Source organism: Dendrobates tinctorius, unplaced genomic scaffold (assembly GCF_039654945.1).
Source record: "Dendrobates tinctorius isolate UK_male_01 unplaced genomic scaffold, ASM3965494v1 ptg000027l, whole genome shotgun sequence".
Lineage (NCBI taxonomy): Eukaryota > Metazoa > Chordata > Amphibia > Anura > Dendrobatidae > Dendrobates > Dendrobates tinctorius.
Genome location: NW_027361695.1, coordinates 1,845,718 through 1,867,965, shown reverse-complemented (window position 1 = coordinate 1,867,965; position 22,248 = coordinate 1,845,718). Strand labels below are relative to the sequence as shown.

At 43.4% G+C, this 22,248-nt stretch overlaps 1 protein-coding gene across 2 annotated transcripts in view; it reads right to left on the bottom strand.

Moving 5' to 3' along the window:
- Positions 1 to 22,248, bottom strand: part of CAMK1 (calcium/calmodulin dependent protein kinase I) — a 114,322-nt gene that overhangs the window by 7,172 nt on the left and 84,902 nt on the right. For both annotated transcript variants that reach the window (XM_073569658.1, XM_073569659.1), the window contains exons 3-11: positions 16,613 to 16,744; positions 7,525 to 7,599; positions 6,614 to 6,752; positions 5,406 to 5,532; positions 5,258 to 5,333; positions 4,983 to 5,095; positions 3,752 to 3,830; positions 3,299 to 3,386; positions 2,806 to 2,938 (exon numbers count right to left, since the gene is read on the bottom strand). In XM_073569658.1, the coding sequence (XP_073425759.1) occupies positions 2,806 to 2,938; positions 3,299 to 3,386; positions 3,752 to 3,830; positions 4,983 to 5,095; positions 5,258 to 5,333; positions 5,406 to 5,532; positions 6,614 to 6,752; positions 7,525 to 7,599; positions 16,613 to 16,744 (962 nt within the window). The remainder of the gene's footprint in view (positions 1 to 2,805; positions 2,939 to 3,298; positions 3,387 to 3,751; positions 3,831 to 4,982; positions 5,096 to 5,257; positions 5,334 to 5,405; positions 5,533 to 6,613; positions 6,753 to 7,524; positions 7,600 to 16,612; positions 16,745 to 22,248) is intronic.

Sequence of the window (22,248 nt, the reverse complement as noted above, 5' to 3'; positions counted from 1 at the left end):
GTCGCACATTGGAGAGGAGGTTACATCAGGACGGCAGCTGAGCCAGCAGAATCATCGCTCTGCTACCTATGCGAACATTGGGGTAAGTTCCCTTTCGCTCCAGTCTTGGAATCACACAAAGTGGATATTCCCATTGGTGGCCACCTCTGGCCCAACCTCAAATTCACATCCATATTCATGGGAAAAGTCCTGCCGGCCGGGACACGCTTGTAACGGATGACTGCTGCGCTGAGAATCTCACCGTGTTGTTTTAGGTGTGAGCCGCTCAAAGAAATCGTGTCCGACACAATGAGCCCTTTTCAGTGCCATGAGCGGGGACTTTTCTGTGCACAATGAGTTCTCACGTTTGCAGCTCATCGAGGGGCCACGCGGCAGACGTACAATGGGGGCTTTGTTCGCTCGCCACACGTGCAGAGCCATGCCATAGTCTTTGTACATCTCCGTGCACAAAGCTAAAACCCACTTTTAGAACCCAACAGAGTCCTTCCACATTAGATAAGAGGCCCCTTATGTCTACATTAAAGATGTGAAATCTGTTTATTAATATCTCACTCCTAGGCTGAGATATACCAGCTTGAAGTTACAGGCCCACAAGCTGAGGCTGCACTACTGAGGAAATCTTGCTCCCACCTGTTTTGATTAAAGAACAAATCACCTGGATCCAGATTTTCAAATGTTTCAAAATAAAAACAGTTCCGGTCTCCATGACAACACTACACACAGCGATCAGAAGCCCTCTCAGTGGTGCAGCCTCTGTCTTTGAGACTGCAACTTTAAACGATCGCATCTCAGCTTAGGAGTAAGATATTCAAAAACCGGTTTCACATTTTTGAAGTATCAAAAAGGTTCTTTAAAAGGGAGCAGGACATGGGATTTAACCCTCGCAGGCAACTTGAGTTAACCTGTCAGCTCAAGACAGTAAATTCAACATGAAAATAAGACCAACTAAGAAGTGTTCCCTTAAAGGGGGAGGGGGGGGGGGGGGGTTTGGGAAAGTTTCTCCCGCTGGAAAGAAAAGCGCATGGCGTCTGACGTTCGGCTACAATAACAGGGCTTAATGGCGGGTTAATTAGACGTGTCACAACATCTCCTTGCTTTAATCAAATGATCATAAAAACAGTTTACGGCGCGCGAGCGAGGAAATAATTACACATAATCTATCCTAGTGCTACAAGCGGCAGCTACGAGCTCTGCCCAAGAAAAGCTCATTACTGCAATTAGCCAAACCTTAGGACACTAGCGGACGCTCAGAGGGGATCAGCTAATGCGCTTGGGACCCCTTGTCCCATGATCTTTATACCAAAGTATTTTAGGTTGTGTGGAGGGAGTGTAGTAACCTGGCTTTGTGTAAGAGAGGAGAGTTCAGGGCTTGGTCTAAAAATCATAAATTACACACACTAAACTCCAAAATTATTATGGCAAATTATAAAATTCTTCTGCCAGCTAGAGGGGGCTTGTTGTAAGTCTGTCTCCTCTTGGCTTGTGAGCTCCCTCTAGTGGAGGCTGCCGGTAGTTCTAATTTCAGCATTTAATTCTATATCCGTGCAGAACATTTGGAGCCATGTATCAAAACAAAACAACAAAGCTTAAGTGGTGCTCTGCTTTAATAAAACCATTTTGGCTACACAGGCTGGGCTGGGAATTACGTCTTTATTAATCATTCTGACAGAGTCCGCGACATGACGTTATTGCATTGTCAAAACGCATAAAAGAAAAGAGATTCAGATTCTCTGCCAGAAATTTTGTCTTTATCACACAAAAAAAATTAATTCTAGATTCAGGATTCAGCATAAGAGGAGAAAAAAAATAGTTTACTTTTAACCTGGATTATAAGTTGTGACAGGCCCATGGCAGCTAAGATAGGAGGGGTTGTTTGCTGGGGTTTTCCTAAAGTAAAGTTGCAAAGCAATATGTGACCCTCAATCTTCTATTGGGCGATTGCATTCTCCTTCGCAGTTTTTTTTTCATTTTTTTTTTTTTAGCCAGGTTTCTATAAACTATTCATGATAAGCCATGTGAAATCCTTTCAGTCACCACTAGGGGGAGCTCACCACATTCTGTTTTGTTATAGAAACAGTGTACAGCTCTGAATGCAGTCAGCTCCCCCTAGTGGTGACTGTAGACAAACAGAATATTACCACTTAGCTCTAGATTTGATGCTCTGAATCAGAACAGCTTTTATTCCAAATTGGGGGGCCAATTTTTAAATTAAATAAAATGACAATTCCTCTATTAACCCTTGTAACAGCCTAACCCCCAAAATATCAAATATTAGCCCCTAAAGCCCCTAATTCGGTAATGTGTTAACTATGGTCACCAATCTTTTTGTAAACCCCCTAGTGGGGAATTTTACTGTTTCTACTGTGGGCATCTTCTCGCCAACATGCATTAACCCTTGTGTGTCCATGAGCTCCTTTTCACCCGCAGATGATGCCCTCTGGTGGAAGCTTCTAACTACCTACTCTATGTTACCTCCACGTCCGAAGCTCTTGACTCGAGCCAAAATACCCAACTGCGGAGCCAAGTCAAAGGGTTTCGTAAAATCCAAGTAAATTACTTCCGCTCCGACGACGGCTGCGGCAGAAACATTACAATGGAGGGAAAAAAACAAGACAGAAATATACAAATGGCCCCCGATTCATTATTGCATTTACACCTTTTTTCTACTTTTTCATTTTTCTTTTTGTGTCAAGTTCTTAAATTTACACTTTTTTTTTAATGTTTGCTAATATTGAAAAGTTTGGTGATCCCTTAAAGGGACGAGATGTACTCTGAGACCTGACTGTCAGCCCTATATGTACCCACCATGATTGTCTCCGGGCACCAGTAAGTTCCCATGGCATGGACTGGTTGGGGTGGTCTGCCCGGGTCCTTCCTGGCTGGTGCCTAGCTGCAATTTGCGCATGTGACGTACCACAGCCGTGGCATTGAAGGCTTGCTATGGAAGAAAAAAGAAGAAAAAGACGCCATCAGGATTTTATGCAAATGGGCAAATAACACTATATGGCGGTATAGCATGGCCAGGAGCCGAGCGAAAATATCAGCAGAAACAGAGCGCCCCCGACTGGCTGCAGCATTAACCGCAACTGAGTATTCTCCACGTTAGACCATAACATTAAAGTAATGAGATGAGAGGTGCAGTGCCTGCTCCTATGACAACACTTATGAGCCTGAGGATCAAAATCTTTTTTTGTTTTTTCACTATTGTGGTACATGCTGGTAGGATATCGATATTCTGAATCCTCACAATATCCCTGGGCAGGAAGTGCCGTCACGGGGGACACAAGGTCAAACGTACCTTCCATCGGCTCTTGGCGAAATTCTTTCGGATTTGCTCGCTGACTGATTCGTGAATGTTCTTATCCAGGGCTGTGTCTCCGGCAATCCTGCGACAGATACAACGGTCGTATATTAAACAGGGAGTCACGATTCCTATATTAGGCCCCCAAAGGAATTTTAGAGCGCAGTAAAAGAAATCTCCACCTTTAAGGCGCACATTTTGCTTAATATTTGCTATGCAATTCAGTAAACCCCCTAATAATAGCAAAATGTCCAAAGTGGATTCCATCTCTACAGAACGCTCTGGGAAAGCTGGGTATTTACACTGCAGATCGCTGCCTCTGGATCATTCCTATGCGGTACGGACCCCATTATAAGGAATATAGGGGTGAGGTTGTTTATGGGGCCATATCTGGGCAAGGTGGACATTACCAGATGCTCCAAGAGACATCACCAGCTAAGTAAACCTTACCAAGGGTGCTGCAGGGCTTGGTCACATGTGATCCGCTTATTAGGATCCTTTTCCATCAAATGCTGAATAAAATCTTTTGCTATAATGAATAAAAAAAATAAGTTGAATTCAGTGGGAGCTTTACATATCAGTCTTCAGTGAGATGCCCCTAGAGGTCGCTGTACACTTCATTCATCAATGAGCTCCACCTAGTGATGGCTGTACACCTCAGTCACCAGTGAGCTCCCCCTAGTGATGGCTGTACACCGTAGTCACCAGTGAGCTCCCCCTAGTGATGGCTGTACACCTCAGTCACCAGTGAGCTCCCCCTAGTGATGGCTGTACACCTCAGTCACCAGTGAGCTCCCCCTAGTGATGGCTGTACACCTCAGTCACCAGTGAGCTCCCCCTAGTGATGGCTGTACACCTCAGTCACCAGTGAGCTCCCCCTAGTGATGGCTGTACACCTCAGTCACCAGTGAGCTCCCCCTAGTGATGGCTGTACACCTCAGTCACCAGTGAGCTCCCCCTAGTGATGGCTGTACACCTCAGTCACCAGTGAGCTCCCCCTAGTGATGGCTGTACACCTCAGTCACCAGTGAGCTCCCCCTAGTAATGGCTGTACACCTCAGTCACCAGTAAGCTCCCCCTAGTGATGGCTGCACACCTCAGTCATCAATGAGCTCCAACTAGTGATGGCTGTACACCTCAGTCATCAGTGAGCTCCACCTAGTGGTGTCTGCAGGATGCAAGAATTGTATTATCGGATTTGAAGCTCTGGGAGATTCAACTAGTATTAAGACTTATTGTGAAATTAATCAGGTTGGGTACTCTTAAAATAAGGCCTACAATTTTGGAGTATTTTTTCATTTTACTTGCATGTATTTGGGACTAAATCATTTTTTGCAATTGTGTTTCATAAACAATGTTGCACCTTTTGGCTTTTACAGGCTCTTTGTTTCAACACACATTCAACTTTGATGTGGTCTGTGGTCATAAAAATCGGATGAGGAAGAGCTTAGAAAGAGATAAAAGAAAGATATAAAATGGAGTTATGAACTCTCAAGTTAGAATGAGCTCACCGACGGATCCTCGGTTAACTCATTTTGCAGTCAGCAATAGACTGTGCCACACGGAGACTACAGAAGGCAAATACTACAACATTTTTTTTTTTTTCATGAAAAACGTAACTGGTCATGAACTGGTTAAATTACAGAACGGTTTCAATGAAAATCCTTGAACATTCACTTACCCGAGTCCGAAATGTCATCCCAATACGGGGAATCAAACTCGTATTCAGCTTTCAGGATCTGCTCGAAGAGTTTGGCGTCATTTTCATCATAGAATGGGGGGTAACCGCACAGCCTGCGGGGGGAGCAGGGAAAGTTAACAGGTTAAGTTCCCTGGATGAACAGAGCTGAACACGCGGGGTTTAAAGGGGTTTACCAAGACAAAGCTAAACATTCTATGGATAGGAGATGCCGTCACGTTGTGATTGGGCCCAATGCTGGAGGTGTTTGGACTTACAAAATGTAGGCGATAACTCCGATTGACCAGCAGTCCACGGCTTTACTGTACGGCTTCTGGGCCAAAACTTCTGGGGCTGAGAAAGAACAGACGAGGTCAGATCCCCCTCCCGTCATCTAAGGAGGAAGAGTACGGAGTTCATCCTCACCGACATATCCCGGGGTCCCACAGGCGGTCGACATGACGCTTCCAGAACCTTCGATCTTCGACAATCCAAAATCGCTGATCATAATTTTGGAATCTTCATCCAGGCTGTAGTATAACAGGTTCTCCGGCTACGAAGTCAGAAAACGCCAAGTTAGGGTACGGAAGTCAGAAAACGCCAAGTTAGGGTACGGAAGTCAGAAAACGCCAAGTTAGGGTATGGAAGTCAGAAAGCGCCAAGTTAGGGTATGGAAGTCAGAAAGCGCCAAGTTAGGGTATGGAAGTCAGAAAGCGCCAAGTTAGGGTATGTTCACGAATGTTTATGCAGAGTATTTGGTGCACAAAATCCGCAGCGTGCTATAGCACCGGCAAAAATCAAGGAGATTTCTAAAATCTCTTGTGCGCATTTTTTTTCGCTGGTATCCAGAGCCTTGATGAGTTTGTCAAAAAACAGCACAATTGTTTGAGTTTTCGCCGCAATTTTCACACGTTCAAATATAAAAGCAATGAAAACGCAGTTTAAAAAAAAATGCATAACAAAAAGCAAATAATGTACGCATTTTTTTCTACTGAAATCTGTTTTACATGCTGAAAAAAAAAAAAAAAAAAAAAAAAAAGTTGCAAAAATTTGTGTGAACATGTCCTTACAGAAGAAATAAAATGCACAGTAAAAAAAATGTCGCCCAAAGATCTTTTAGGATTTTTTGGACAAATTATGTAAAAGTAAATAAAACTTTCATCTGCAAAAAAATAAGTCCGGACCCCAAAAACAATTACTAAAAAAAAAAAAAAAAAAATACAAAATTTGTTTTGTAGTATTCTGTACCCCAAACAACGGCCCGTAATCTGTATTCACATGACCGGAATAACCTGGAGGATCCAGTTAACAGGTTATTTGGAGAGAAACATTAACAGGAAAAGATAAAAACAAAAACTAATCCCAAAAATCTTTTTTTCTTGATGCGTGTCTGGCAAGTTATATGCTGTGACCCAAACTAGCACAAAAAAAAAAAAAAAAAAAAAAACACGTCCTGCAGAAAACAAAAACATCATATATCCACATCAGCAGCTAAAACAAAGTTCTGACCATTTAAGGTCAATATGGGGTGAAGCTTTACCCAAAAGTGGATAACTCCTATCATTTCTGTGACCACCGCTGCAGCCAGTTTCCAGCAGTGGATACGGCGGGCACCGTCCCCCCATGTCACACACCTTTAAGTCCCGATGCACGATCCCCATATCATGGAGGTATTTCACAGCGTCCAGGATCTGCTTGATGAGCTGGCTGGCATCTTTCTCCGTGTAGAACCCCTTCTCTACAATTCTGTCAAACAACTCGCCCCCCGACACCCTGCAACAAAGCAAAGGGGCACGTTATACACATATGGGGTCTTTATAGGGGGAATAAATGAAGTGTCAGCCCCCAATCCTGACACTGAAGGTGCACCACCTCCCAACCATTCTGGATCCAAGAGGGATATCGCCGAACTTGGGAAGCGGTCCCGCTGTGCAGGGAGGTCAGGTCGGTGGCATGTCATGATTTCAACAGTATCTGCACCTTCAGAGGGGTCAAATCCCGGATCCACTATTCTGCCTGTGCATGCTGAGGCTGGGGGCAGAAGGGATCTACTCCAAGTTGGATTGGTGGAGGGGTACCATACTCTGTAGGGTGGAAGGTAATGTAGGGGGGCATCATACTGTGTGCAGTGGGGCACTGTGAGAGCACCATATTGTATATGTGGGGGGCACCATACAACATACATGACACACTTTGGGGGCATCATATTGCTTGTACACTGAATACGTCATACTACACAGTAAAGCATTATATAGCGTTGGGGCATGAAAGTGTTCCCGTATTTTGTGGGAACAAGGGGCAACATTTCTGTTTTAGCACACCTATGGGACAAGTTGGGATGTAGCTTAGTTGTGCCCCCTTTACCGGTCTGGAGGCATGGGGCTTCTGCATGACAAATATGTATCTGCATTTGCAACCCCTTGGATGTTGGCTGCTCTAAAAAAAAAAAAAAAAAATACCAGAAGGTGTCATTATGAATCTTTACCAGCAGGAGGCATCAGACACTTACAAAAACATTTACTTTGCGAATTCTTATTACACTCACAGTTGCATGATGAGGTACAGGTGACTGCGGCTCTCATATATATCCTCCAGAGACACAATGTTTGCATGTTTGATCCTTAAAGAAATGAGAGGAATAATTACTACATTGCTAATGCAAGAGAATAAGCGCCACAACTAGGGAAGCAGACAGATCCGAAACGTCGGACATTTACAGCCGTAGTGCAGATTACCATGTGGATGCTTACAGATGTGCTCTGCCAGGGGGGACATGCCATCTCATACCTCACACTATTAGCTAATCTTCAGTGACCCCTCTTAGACCCTGCATTGAGCAGTGAACCCACTGATTGGGTTGGGGGAGCATTCAATGAGGGCAGAGGTTACCGTTCTAGCATCCGCTACCGTTTAAGTATTTGTGATAAATAGCAATGCTGTAAATATATGTATATGAGCCATCTATAAGCTGACCGGCAATTCCGATGTCCTTATGAACTGTGACCACAGCGACGAGAGAGTCGAGAACATCGGGGAACAAATAAACTGGCTGCAAAATAAGTGAAGAGGATTCCCGGATGAACGGAGCAGCAAACGACTTATGGGATGTAAGCGATAACATGTAACGGTGCATAAACCTCTGAAACAATGCAGCCAGCGAGTGTGCAGAACGAGGCGCGCGGCTGAGTCATGCCGCTGCATGCAGTGCCCTCTCCGCGCAGCCCACGTACGCGAAAGTTGGAAGGGATGAAAGGATTGGAGTGGGTGAGCCGTAAGACAAAATACAAGAGTCAGGGTTAAATCGACAATGCCCACCTTATGCTAGACCCAAGGGATAACAAAAGGGGCTTCTGCGGTCGCGGGGGCGCACCGGAGGATTTGCATGCGTGTGGAAACATGTTCTGTTCTCAATGCATTGTTATCACCATTCCCATAGAGGACTTGGAGGAAAACGCCAACGATCGTCTGTTAAAGGTAAAACATGCCCGCCTTTTACAAGGGCGCAGAGGAGCCGGGCCAGGATGCATTACACACGTTCACCCAGAGCTGCCGCCCACTGGCACAGTCTATATACGAGGTCCAGCGATGGAGCTGGAAGGAACACTCTGCCCTCAACCTCCCCACAGCGCCCACTGACCGTGATGGCATAAAAGGTGACAATCGTAGTCAGGCCAGGAGATCCCAGCAGTGACCACGTAACGTTACAGAACGTGGGCAGAAGAGTCACCACCGCTCTGCCGACCACATAACTGCAGAGTCCAGACCTCCTCTGGTATTTACATCAGCACAAACATTGCGCCACTGTCATGCAGCCGTATATCACCAAGCACAATGCCAAGCATCGGATGGAGTGGGGTAAAGCCGCCACCACTGGATTCTGGAGACGTGTTCTGTGCAGTGACGGATCACACGTCTCTATCTGGCATCTGATGGAGGAGTCTGGGTTTGGTGGTTCCAGGAGGACATTACCCCCTGACTGCATTGTGCCCCTGTACAGATGGTGGAGGAGGATAACGCTGAGGATTGTTATCAGTGGTTGGCCTCTGCCCATTAGTTTCAGTGAAGAAAAATCTCAATACTTCAGCACAAGACATTGTGGACAATTATAGTTTCTAGCTTTGTGGGAACAGTTTGGGAAGACCCTTTTCTGTTCCCCATGACTGTGTAGGGTAGGGTGAAACAGAGGGGTCACATACTTTTCTATAAAGTGTAGATAAACAGTAGACCCTGTATCTATAGTAAAAGACAAAAGTAGCGATAATTTGGGGGTTGGGGCCAGACGGACCACCAGCTACGTGGTCGAAAAAGGCCAATCCCTGCAAATCCCCACAGACTCCAGAGAGCAGGGCATTAGAGGGGATCACGCAGACGCTTGAGCCATTACCGCTGCTTTGGTAAATGAGGGATTTCTTAATCATCCTCGGGTTTAGAAAAGAGAAAGGCAGAGATCCCGGAGCAGATAACAGGATGGAGGCAGCAGATTAAAGCTCCCCGCACCGAAAGATGCTGCACAGATGTCACGGCTATTCTTAGTTTGCAGCAGGATTTTACAATTCTGGGTATCACTCAGTATTTTAACAAGGGCTCCAAATTACAGGCTGCCCGGCCGGTGACCCAACAATGAACGCGGGTACTATATGGGTCACATATTGTGAGCCCTCGCGGGCAGGGTCCGCTCTCCTCCTGTACCAGTCGGTGACTCGTTTTGTTCAAGATCATTGTATTTGTTTTAATTAAGTACACCTCCAAGGAATAAATGGCGCTATGATAATAAATAATAACATATCTGCTTCTCATGGTGCAGCACCAACATCTAAATAAGACACCAATTTTACCAGTCAGCTAATCTAATGGTGTAAAAAAAAAAAAAAAAAAATTGTTTTATAAGTTTTTAGTCGGAGACTTTTGGGCCCAAATTAGCCAAGATGGTTTAAGAAAATTCTTTGGATTCTTATGAAAAATCCCTTTTCTGGAACGTTTTGTTCACTGTCAGATCATATGCAGATCTTAACATCCAAATACAATAATGAATATTAATATTCACTGACTTATCAAGCAGATTGTATTTGGTAGTAGGGAATTCAAGCTCAAAAGGCCTTAGCAGTATTACAGGAAAAAAAAAAAAATAGGCCCCGTTTCCCATAGCAACCAATCACAACGCAGCTTTAATTTCTTTAGAGCCGTTTCAGAAATGAAAGCTGTTCTCTGATTGGTTGCTATGGGAAACCAAGACCCAGTGTTTATGTTGGACACTTTTGGGAAATTAGACCCAAAATATAGAATATTTTACAGAAGACCCTTAATAAATGACTATGACAGGAACCTACGCAGAATTAATTGTAGATGCTCCTGGCTGTCACCCACTTGTGGTTGTCCCCATAGCTATTTGGCAACGATTCAATAAGGCTGGAAGCAAAACTACAACTACTAGCATGCTGGAAGTTGTAGTGCCGCAATAGTATTTAGAATTACGTATTGGCTGCCATATTTACGTGCACTGTATGACAGATTTATCGGTCATATATCATTTATCTCTGTCACTCTAATGCCATTTATTGCCAAAGGCCAATGATGGACGCACGGCCCACAATGCCTGAAGTGACCTGTTACAGCGTCGCTATGGAAACGTGTGTGGGAGGACACGATGCTTCGGGATTTTATTCACACTTGAGTTTTATATACTTTCCAGAGCTGAAAGCAGAGTTAACCATTTGCCCTCATTCTAAAATCATGGTGGGGATCGTGTGATGCCAAAGTCAGATATTCACCAATTCCACCTCCCCATTAAATAGAGTGCTTTCAAGCTGCGAACCTTCCCTTTATTACAGCAAAATACTTCTATAAGGCTGGTTTCACACTTGCGGTTTTTTTTGCGCTGTATTTTAGAGCTAAAAAACGCATGCACTTTTTTCCCCTATATTTTGCATGGGATGCGCTTATGTGCGCATACACATGCGTATGTATGCGTTTTTACGCGCATGCGTTTTTTTCGCGGTGTGCGCTCGGGCGCACAAAATGCATCCTGTTGCATTTTTGGGGCGTCTGACTTGCCTCAAAAAAAGCATGCGCGCGCAATGCGTTTTTTTTACAGCAAGACACCCATTGTAAGTCTATGGGTGCGCATTGGCATGCTCATGTATGTGTTTTTTTGCGCATGCGTTTTTTTGTTGACCATTGGTTAGACAATGGAAATTAGGGTTTTGGGTTAGAGTTAGGGTTCGTCAAGGGGGGTTAGGGTTTGGGTTAGTATGGTTTGGTTAAGGGTTAGGGTTATGGTTAGTAAAGTCATGGTTTGGGTTATTGTTAATCCTAACCCTATCTTGATTATTTTGGTGAGGCCAACTAACGTTGGAAAAAAACGCAAATGCGGTTAAAAACACACTAAAAACGCATAAAAACGCTGCGTTTCTTTCATGCATGCGCATTAAAATGCTTGAAAAAAAACGCAGCAATTGTATGCGTTTTTTCCATGCGTTTTTTTTGCGGGAAAAACGCGCTGCAAAAAAAAGCAAGTGTGAAAGTAGCCTAAGCCTTTATCTAGTTGTCAGATGAATAAATCATATAAACCCCATTAAATGATCAATAATGGCTGCCAGGAGGAGTTTACTGCTGCCCCGGTGGTCCACATCCTCCAATGAAGCCACATACATCTAAGTAAAAACTTCACTCAATCCCTGGCCTTAATGGTCTTGCAAACATGAAATCTGAAACCAGTGATTGGCTGCAGTGGTCACGTGGTGCACAATCACCACAGCAGCAAAGTAATCAAAAGGCTAGCGAGCACTGCTGGAGCGGCAAAGGATTTCTGAAAGGGAAGAATGGCTGTTTCCTATTATTTTATCACATTTGCTGCTGTTAGGTTGTTTGCCTTTTTTTTTTTTTTTTTTTAAATCCCAGACCTTTCCTTTATCCTTAATGGAAGTTGTGCGAGTTAGCGCCCCCTAATGGTGACAGCAGGCAGCCAGAATTTTAATGTGAACGTTCACATATCCTGCCTGTACTGTATTACCTAAAGTTACAATACCGCGGTCAAAACATTTCACCAACATGTCACATCCAGGAGCTGAGAAAGAAGAAGTTTGACCATAAATAATAGTCAAGATAAAGCATTAAAGCATTGTGGCTATAGGGCGGCCAATTTTCAAATTTTGAACTTTAATTTTTTTTCTTCCCCCTCTTCTTCCAAGAGAGAAAAAACTTTTTTCCTTTTCCGTCGACATTCCACCATTGTTTTTGGGGGGGGTTTCATTTTTTGCTGTGTTTATTTAGAGATAAAAATTACCTGGAAGTATGGTTCTCCAGGTCAATATGATTATAATCCTGCTTTGAGCAGGGGGTTGGACCAGATGGCCCAGGAGGTCCCTTCCAACTCTACGATTCTATGATTCTATAATGATACCAAACAGTGTTTTATTATTTCAGTTCAGGAAAAAAAAAAAAAGAAAAAAAAAAGGTTTCCCGACACCCATAACTATTTGTCTAGATATGTGAGGGCTTGGTTTTTTTGCGCACCAAGCTGATGTTTTTCGTGATACCATATATTTTCATCACTTTTGATCGGATTTTTTTTGCAGGCACAAAAAAAATGGCAATTATGGTATTTTGATTTCTTTTTTTCTTTGTGGCATTTTTGTTATGGCGAGAATTATTTTATATTTTGATAGATCAGACCCTTATGTAAAGTGGCATGTAAAAGTCTGGGCACCCCTAGTCAAAATTACTGTTCTTGTGAACTGTTAAGCAAGTTGAAGATGAAATGATCTCTAAAAGGGTAAATTTAAAAACATGACACATTTCCTTTCTACTTTAGGCAAAAAAAAAAAAAATCTTTTCATCTTGTACATTTTAAAAAATAGCAGAAAGGAAAATGGGCCAATGTAAAAGTTTGGGAACCCCACATGGTTAGTACCTAGTAGCGCCCCCTTTCGAAAGCATCACAGCTTGTAAATGCTCTATGTAGCCAAAGAGTCTTTCAATTCTTGTTTGAGGGATTTTCATCATTCTTCCTTGGAGAATTCTTCTAGTTCTGTGAGATTCCTGGGTTGTCTTCCATCCTCTTATTTTGAGGTCTAGCCTCAGATTTTCAATGATACTCAGATCAGGGGTCTGTGAGGGCCATTGTAAAACCTTCAGCTTGTGCCTTTTGAGGAGGTCTGTTGTGGATTTTGTTTAAGATCATTATCTGTTATGATTGAGTCACCGTAGGAGGCAAAAACAGAAATGCTAGCTAAGTCCAGAAAACCAGAGAGGTTGGCAGCTATCGGATTGCAGACCCCTGAACCTATCAACACAACTAGCAGTAGCCGTGGGGAGTTCCTACGATGCCCTAGACCCTTCGATCACAGCCGTAGAATTAAATAGCCTAAAGACAGAAAGGGAAATCTAAACTGCCCCAGAGCAGACCCCAAAGAAAAAGGCAGCCCCCCACATATAATGACGGTGAAGCAAGAAGAAAGAACACAACACAGACAGAAAGATAGACTGAGCAAAGACGGGGCCCAAGCTAACTAGATAGGAAAGGACAGGAAGGCTGCTGTCTGCAATCCGTGAAAAACCCTATGAAAATAAAAGCCAACAGACTGACAGTGAAAAAGGCCCTGAAGACGCTAGGCTTCAAAAAGACTATGTCAGTACTCAGGAATATTCTGAAGACAGAGCAACCGGCAAAAGGAGAATCAGCTCACCCCAGCAGGGAATGGCAGAATCCAGAAAAGCAAGGCAAACAAAAACAAAACACAAATGCTAAAAGGCAAAGCAGAAAACTTAGCTTTAGAGGAGCAGGAATCAGACTGGTTTCCTAGAAGTCCACAGAGAAAACACCCGCAGGGCAGAAGGGCATCGGCAGCCTTATATCCAGTCCGTGACTCCACTCAGCCAGTCATCATTAGGCTCAGGTGCCTGATAATCAGGCTCATTACCTTCCTTTACCAGAATAGGGAGTTCACCAGACCTCAGTGACGAAGGGGAAAATGAACTCACAACAATTATCCATTTGTAGAAGCTAGCCGCTTTTTAACTTCAGCATTTTTAGAAATGGTGTTATGGTTGCATCAAGAATTTGTTGAAAGTTCATTGAATCCATTCTTGTCTCTACCTGGGAAATGTTCCCCGTGCCATTGGCTGCAACACAACTCCAAAGCATGACTGATCCACCCCCATGCTTAATGGTTGGCAAGATGTTCTTTCCCTGAAATTCAGTGCCCTTTTTTCTCCAAACATAATTTTGATCATTGTGGCCAAAGAGTTCTATGTTAACCTCATCAGTCCACAGAACTTGTTTACAAAATGCATCAGGCTTGTTTAAATGTTCTTTTGCATACTTCTGATGCTGAATTTTATGGTGAGAACTAGGAGATAAGAGAGTTTGTTTGGAAATGATCGCCGAATCTGAATTTGCCATATTGGTACCCTATTCATGTTTCAAGATCGGGTCCGAACATATTCGGTCATTTCAACTCCCACAGACTCCAATGACGTTCGGCGGTGTTCGAATATTGCAAATTCAATATTCGTAGCAAATCGTAATCTGAACCAAATTTTCAAAAATTTGATCAACTCTAGTGAGGATGCAGGAGAGGTTTTCTTCTGATGACTCTTCTATGAAAGCCATATTTGTGCAGGTGCCTCTGAACAGTAGACCAATGTACCACAACTCCAGAGTCTACCAAGTCTTTCTGAAGGTCTTTTGCAGTCAAGCAGGGGTTCTGATCCAAAGACATACTGATAGGGAATTTAGATTGTGAGCTCCATCGGGGACAGTGATGAAAATGTGTGCAAACTGTAAAGCGCTGCAGAACATGTTAGCACTATATAAAAATAAAGATTATTATTATTTGCCTCTCTAGCAATCCTACCAGCAGCTCTCACTGAAATTTTGCTTGGTCTTCCAGATCTTATCTTGACCTCCACTGTTCCTGGTAACTGCCATTTCTTAATTACATTTCGAACTAAGGAAAGAGCAAACAGAAAACGCTTTCTATTTTCTTATAGCCTTCTCCTGCTTTGTGGGCCTCCATCATTTACATTTTCAGAGTGCCAGACAGCTGCTTAGAAGAACCCATGTCTGCTGTTTTTTCACACAAGGTTAAAAGAGGCTGGGTGTTTATAAAGCTGGAAATGCACATCACCTGGCCTTTCCTAATGATGATAGTGAACAAGCCATAACCCTAAGGCTGGCTTTACAATTACCGCATTTTTTGCGGTCCGTTATTGCAGCCCGTTTTTGCGGTCAGTATCGCCGCATTTTTTGTGGTCTGCCGCAATAACGGGCCGCAAAAAAGTTTGCGGCTCGCCGTTTTTTCCCCCAATACTATGGAAATAGTATTGGAGAAAAAAACAGGCGTTCTGCAAAACCGGAAGACACAATGGGGGCCATGTCCGTACGCCGTATAAAAGATCGAGCAAGCTCGATCTTTTATCACGGCCAAACGGGACACGGCGCACCGTGGAATTTTTGGGGGGCCGATTTTACGGCCCCATAAAAATCTATTGGGGCCGCAAAATCGGCCCGCAAAAACACGTAAGTGTAAAACCAGCCTAACAGGCTAATGAAGGTCTGAAACCTTGGTCAACCTTATCTGAGCACACAAATCTCCAAGGGTGCTCAAACATTTTCGTTTTTGACATCTTGTAAAATCTGTCATCTTTAACTTTAGCCCTTTTGGAGATCATTTCATCTTGATTAACTGTTCACAATAACAGTAATTTTGACCAGGGGAGCCCAAACCTTTACATGGCACTGTATGTGGTAATACCAAATAGGTTTCTGGTGAGCCCACTCAATACGCCCGAACTCTCTCTTGGACATACTATCTAGTCCTGGGGAGAAAAGCTGTATAGATTGCAAGCTCTTGTGCACATCACATGGTTATATAAAATTCAGTAATTCAATATAGAATAGATGTGACGCTGTCGATTACCCCAAAATGTCTTAGATGAGTCACCGGAGAAGCTGCTGATGCAGGTAGTGTAAAAATAAGGATCCTTCCAGAACACCATGGTGACGGTATAGAAATGCGGCCACAGCTCCTCGTACATCATATGATATATAATGCACCCCCTCTCTTCCGGGGATGTTCTGTCACCTGAGTAATCACGTCACAAAGTATAGTCAGCATGGAAAAATACATATGTATTACCAGGCCCAGGAATAGAAAAATCTGCTTTTTCACACTGGCAAGCTAGTTGCTTGCCTTATAGAGTTCAGAAAAAAAAGTTTTGACACAGGTCCATTGGCCACAAGGATAGCTCGTAGGCACAGGGGTAGAATATTGCAAACCTCCTCCTTTCTGCCGGCATCCCTGGACCTAACTAATTGGAAGAGGCGCCAGGGATGCCAGCAGAAAGGAGGAGGGTCGCAGAGCTCTGACCTACTAGTCTAAGTGGTCTGCTGCCACTTAGGACAAGAAAATACAAGTACAGTGCCAGGGATAGTCATCGCCCTCCAAGAGCCAAGACTGAGAGATCGGCCGATAATCTCCAGGATTCAGATCATAGTGCTGCCATAGTAGGAGGTCACAGGTAGCTCATCCATATTGACCTGACATGGATATTCCAAAATTGTCTTACCGAAAAACATCAGCTAAACCTTCAGTAGTCCCCCCTGATAGTCAAGAAGAGGGTCCACCACTTACTTCCGCAGCACCGCGATCTCATTCTCGATGCTTGTCTCCTTCCCCTCCAGGGCTTTCTTCGGGATGCATTTTATTGCTACTAGTTTCTGGGTTTTCTTCTCCTCGGCTAGGACCACTTCCGAAAATGCCCCACTGTGGACGAGAAACGAAAGGAATATAGGCTGAGGTGTAAAGTCAAAGGACTCAAATTTAAAGGGGATGATAAAAACATGACTACCATCACCAGAAACAGCGCCGTGCTGGTGTACAGGCCGTATCTAGAATAGCTGCTCTATTAAAGTAAATCTTTCTGAGCTGAAATATCACGAGGAACATGTGGCCCTGTTATTGGGAAGAGGTCTGAAAGTTCACATCCTGTAATATTGATATCTGATATTGTACCTACCATTGCTAGGTCTTGCAGTAGGGAATTCACAGTCTGATTACTCTAACTGTAAAGAACTCTTTCCTACTTAGGCGGCGGTATAGGAAATGGTTCTTTACAGTTGAGAGTTTTCTATAGTTAGAGTTGTAAATTAATTCCTATACCCCGCAATAACATAAATTTGGCTAAATATCTCTCAAGATGAAGGCCTACTCCATCTGAAGGTAGGGGGTTGGACCAGATGGCCCAGGAGGTCCCTTCCAACTCTACGATTCTATGATTCTATCCTTCTACCATGGCATCACGGCATCAGCTAAATGAAATTTATATTTTTTTCTATTACGATTTGTATTATCTTAAATATTCCTTGTACACATCTTCTATGCATTTAAATCCAAATAATGAAGGAAGGGATGAGATCAAGTATTTGGGGCATATGCAATACTGTAAAATATATTCTATCACAGATTTAAAGGGCTATCTCATTATGATTTTACTACTAATGCCAGAGGTATGGCTTGAAAGGTTTTAGCACAACAATAAAAATGATACCAGTCTTGTTGTAATCCGATGTGTCATTGTCGAGAAATCGAGCTTTCAAAACTGCATGCAAATTAGCCGTGTCAATGTGAACTGGGCGTGTGCTGCAAGTGTAGTGACACACCTCCAATGAACTTCCTGTCTAATTTGATGGTGGCTTCAAAGCATGATTTCTTAGCACTGACATATCGGATTAATACAAGACAGATATCGTTTTTATTGTTGTGCTAAAACCTATACAGCCATGCCACTTGCATTAGTTGTAAAATCATCATGAGATATCCCTTTAAGTGTAACCAGAGCATTGGCAACCTTGTCCAATGCAAATAACAAACAATATACACAGATCAATTATCGCCTGCTGTCAAGTATAAAAGGAGTAAAGAGCCATTGTCGCCTATAACAAGCTAATTACACAGGATGGAAGAAGCTCGGATCCTACATCTGGAGACAGACAAGGACCAAGATCTATTCTATAGTCATATGCTCTGTGTCACCGAGCCGTGCGGCCCCCCAGACAGCGCGTTCATCCTCTGCTGGATACGGACGGCCATAATTATATGCTCTTTAAATCAATGATGAACGATGCCCCTCGCGGTCTGAAAGACACTTACTTTAGGACAATCACGGCCCAGCTGAGTGAAAACCTTTTGGATCTGGGGAGGGGGACCTGAGACATTGTAAAGGGGCTTAATGATCCGAGGAAGCCGGGTTGTCTGCACAGCTGCCTCGGCGCACGACCACGCTGTTACATAAGAACAACATGGAGAATTTTTTTCTAGACAAGTAAAAACTTTATTAAAGCCATAAAAAAAAAAAAAAAACTACTTTTTTTTTCATGGAGGACACAAAATGGACATTTTTTACTTTCCTCCATAGGATAGAGGACTAATGTATGATTGCAGAGATTCGAGCCACTAGGACTTCCGAGAGAAGGGAAAGGAAGTTCCATGTGTAAATTAAGTGGCAGTGAGCATGTGCGACCACTACTCCATCCATCAGCAATAGGAGTGTTGGTCGCACATGCTCACTACAGATTCATCCGTGTTGTATACCTGCCTCCCATGTGCAGGGTCTCTCTGCTCAGGATCCCAATTATGAGCTTAAAACTGAGCTTCTCAAAAAAGGTATGTGCTCACTGAATCTTTTAGCTGAGTTTTTGGAGAGGAAACTGACTTATTTTTTATTTTATTTTTTTTTAAAGGAGGAATTGGAGAGCTTCCGTTCCAAAAGCTTCCCTTTAAGAGCAGCACCAGATCAGGTATTTTTGGCTAAAAAAAAACAAAAAAAAACACAAAAAACAAAAAACACAACATTGTAATTGGGTTTCATTTAAAACTTTCGCACCACTTGCCTTCTATAGCCGCTGTGCTGCACATTCTTGCTGGCTGCAGTATGAGTCACCTGAGAATCAGTCAGTGAGCTTCAGACAATTTTAAAACTCTTCTCATTTGTTCTTGTACTGATTTATGACCACATGAAAGTTGAGCAGAACTTTGTGGTCATTAAATGGCTGAAAGGAGCTCAGACGAAGGAAGATAAGACTCAATCTCTCCCACCGGAATGCGCTCACCTGTGGATTCTCTGTTAGTTCATTATCCAGCCAGTAACTGACAGTGCAGAGACTGTAGAAGCCAAAATGGTGTTAAAAAAAAAAAAAAAAAGTTAACAACCCAATTTCAAAAAATATGCAGGAAGGTAGCAAATAAAACCATCAAGCAAGAGTGGCGCCATTTCTGGAAGAAAAGGGACATCTATGTCCCTGGGAATTTTGGCTACAGTTAATAAAGGTGTTAATTTTTTTCTGGTTTACATTCACCCAGTCATCCCCAGTGGAGGCACTGTCCCTGGTAACGAGGCAGCGGGGGCCCAGGTTTCCTCATGTATATGGATGAGCCTCCCCTGGTGCTACCTTGATGCCGGCTCACTAGTTCTCTCCAGGGTCTCCCCATCTCTCCGGCTGAGCAGCAGACATCTCTATTATAAGAGCAGGCAGCTATGACTACCGGTCCATATGGTTAGGATGAGCGCCGCAGAGATTTTATTTATAGCCGTCTGCTCCGTACGATGTTGTGCAGCAGCTGAGGCTGAACTCCCCGAACCGTAATAGGTGCAATGCATTATAATCTCCAGCACTACATATAAAGCTCTCGTGTCATCCTCGCCTCACTGGGCGATTTTCTTTATTCAGACGTTTTATTTTAAACTTGCCATTTTTTTTTTCTCTTATTTTTTATTTTAATGCTCGTTGAAAGGGTTAAGTGAAAAAAAAAAAAAAAAAAAGGTCAAGGAACACTGTGCGCTATTTGGATGAATTTGGTAAAAGTTGCACCAAGCAAAAACAAATTTAAAAAAAAAAGAAAAATTACTTACAAAAAAAAAAATTGATGAATTGTGGCCAATGTCTATAGTTTTTAGCCTCTGGATATTTCCACTCATTCAAGGCAGGCAGAGATCTTGAAAATGGTGAAAAAGTTTGAACACAAACTTTATAACAAAGTTGCAGAATTTTTATTTTTTTTTTATGATACAATGACTGGCCTAATTTAAAGGTGATGGGGATTTTCTGGAAAAAGCCACTTAACACTGAGCCGTTCCCAGGAGTCTCATTACGGCGGGGGCCACAGCGGACGCCAATCACTACGATACAGGCATCCCAATGGAGCAGGACTCAGCTTCAGTATTGGAAAATTATCATTAAAAAAACAGCCCCTTTCCTGGGGAACGCCCGGGCGCGTGATCTCAGGCAGAAAAGTTGCTCGATCTAAGAGCATATCTCTTATCAAGTGAAGAATTAAGATTGCAGCTTTCCTGGCATGAGCAAATGCAGATGAAGCAGAGCCGAGTTTGATTTTTGACACTTTCTACTTGTTTTCAGGCAGCCCCATGAGAAAAAAAAAAAAAAATTTACATATATCCCAATGACCTGACAAACACAGCTCTAGGAAGCTTTTATATGCCAAAACTACGTCAGTCTGGTCCTCCATGGCAGCCTTCACTTCTGCGGCCACCATCCACGGCGCCTCTTGCACTCACTAGGCCCCACAAACGTTTTTCGGTGTCCCGTCGTGATCTCCGACCAAGAAAGGGCAAATCTTTTGCTAAACCAAAATAAACCCAATAATCTAAAATAAAAAAAAAGCTGGTCCTACATCTGTGTATAGTGTTGCAGTCAGGGAGGATTTGAGCCGACATGCGTGCCCGCTCCGATGCCCAATTGTGTGGTTGATCCACTATATGCCGGATCATCAGATGCCGCCTCTACAGCCTTCCGCATCTGAAGAATTCTGATGCAGCGTCTTGAGATAATCGGATCTTGGAGTGAGAAGGGTTAACGGTCGTCTTCATCGCGTCCCGTTTACTCCATTTTCCCGCAGCCTCTCCCTGTCGAGTTCTGCCGGATTGGAAGACTGACAAAGCCATCTGCCTCCATGGAAACAGAGAATAATTCTCATTTATTTTTAGGAAAGCATCAGAGTGATTCCAATGCATCTGAAGGCATCGCGTGTAGCCTGGAAGGCCCTAGTTACACATGCGTCACACCATCTAACGGCGGCTGTACTAATGAGCGGCTTAACCGCGGCAATGCCAGGAGGTGAAGAACATTCCACCGGAGACGCAAAAAAAAAAAGTGTAAAAACTGACAGACGGAAACTGCAGATCGATGCGGTAACAAACATGGCGCCCAGAGCTCGTCACCGGACTGTGCGCTACCATATGGAGTCACGGAATTCTAGACGTGCCAACCTAGCGCTCCGACAACGCACAATCACCAGGTCGCCGTCTGTTTCAGAGTCATAGCCAACTGTAAACGGGTCATGGGGTCAGGGTGGCATGAAGCCTCTTCCTAAAATGTAATTGTGGCGACAGTCGCCACCAGACATAATACCAAACGGCTCCTTGGATCCCGGCTGCCAGGACTGTATGGCAAGGTCCGTACACTGCAGATGATGACCCCAACATACAGCTCCTGAGATCCCACCTTCTTGGACTATTTCATATGTAACATGCAGGGCCCGGCTCCAGGTAGTGTAGATATCCGAGACCCAGGGGGCCCCACTATACTTTTGATTTGTCCCCTTCTTCTTGTAAGAGTCAGAACTTTGTTATTTTTTCATCCCCATAGCAGTAAGAGGCTTTTTTTTCCGGGATCATTTTACCATATATGTTGTTAGTCTTCAATACCCCCAAGACACCCCTCCAGAAAACACTCCCTTCCCAAGGGGCATTGGTGGGGGGGGGGGTGTCACTCAGGCTGAGCCCCATCGCCTGGGATTGCATGGGAGACCCCCTGTGGTATACAGAAGAACCAGCCTGCGTGTCTTCCAGGGCTGTGGAGTCGGTAAGCCAAACCTGCGACTCCGAAATTTCCCTTACACCGACTCCACGACTCCGACTCCCACATATATTGCTTATATTTAAGTGAAAAATGTATTGTAGTACAATGTGAACATCAGACATTTAATCATTTCTATGATCCAACAATCAAGATATTTAGATAGAACATAATATCTATTTATTGGAATACAACTTTAGAACACAAAAACTGTAATAAATTGTAAATATGTAATACACTGTATACGGTACAGACCAAAGTTTGGACACACCTCCTCATTCAAAGAGTTTTCTTTATTTTCATGACTATGAAAATTGTAGATTCATTCTGAAGGCATCAAAACTATGAATTAGCACATGTGGAATTATATAATTAAAGTGTGAAACAACTGAAAAT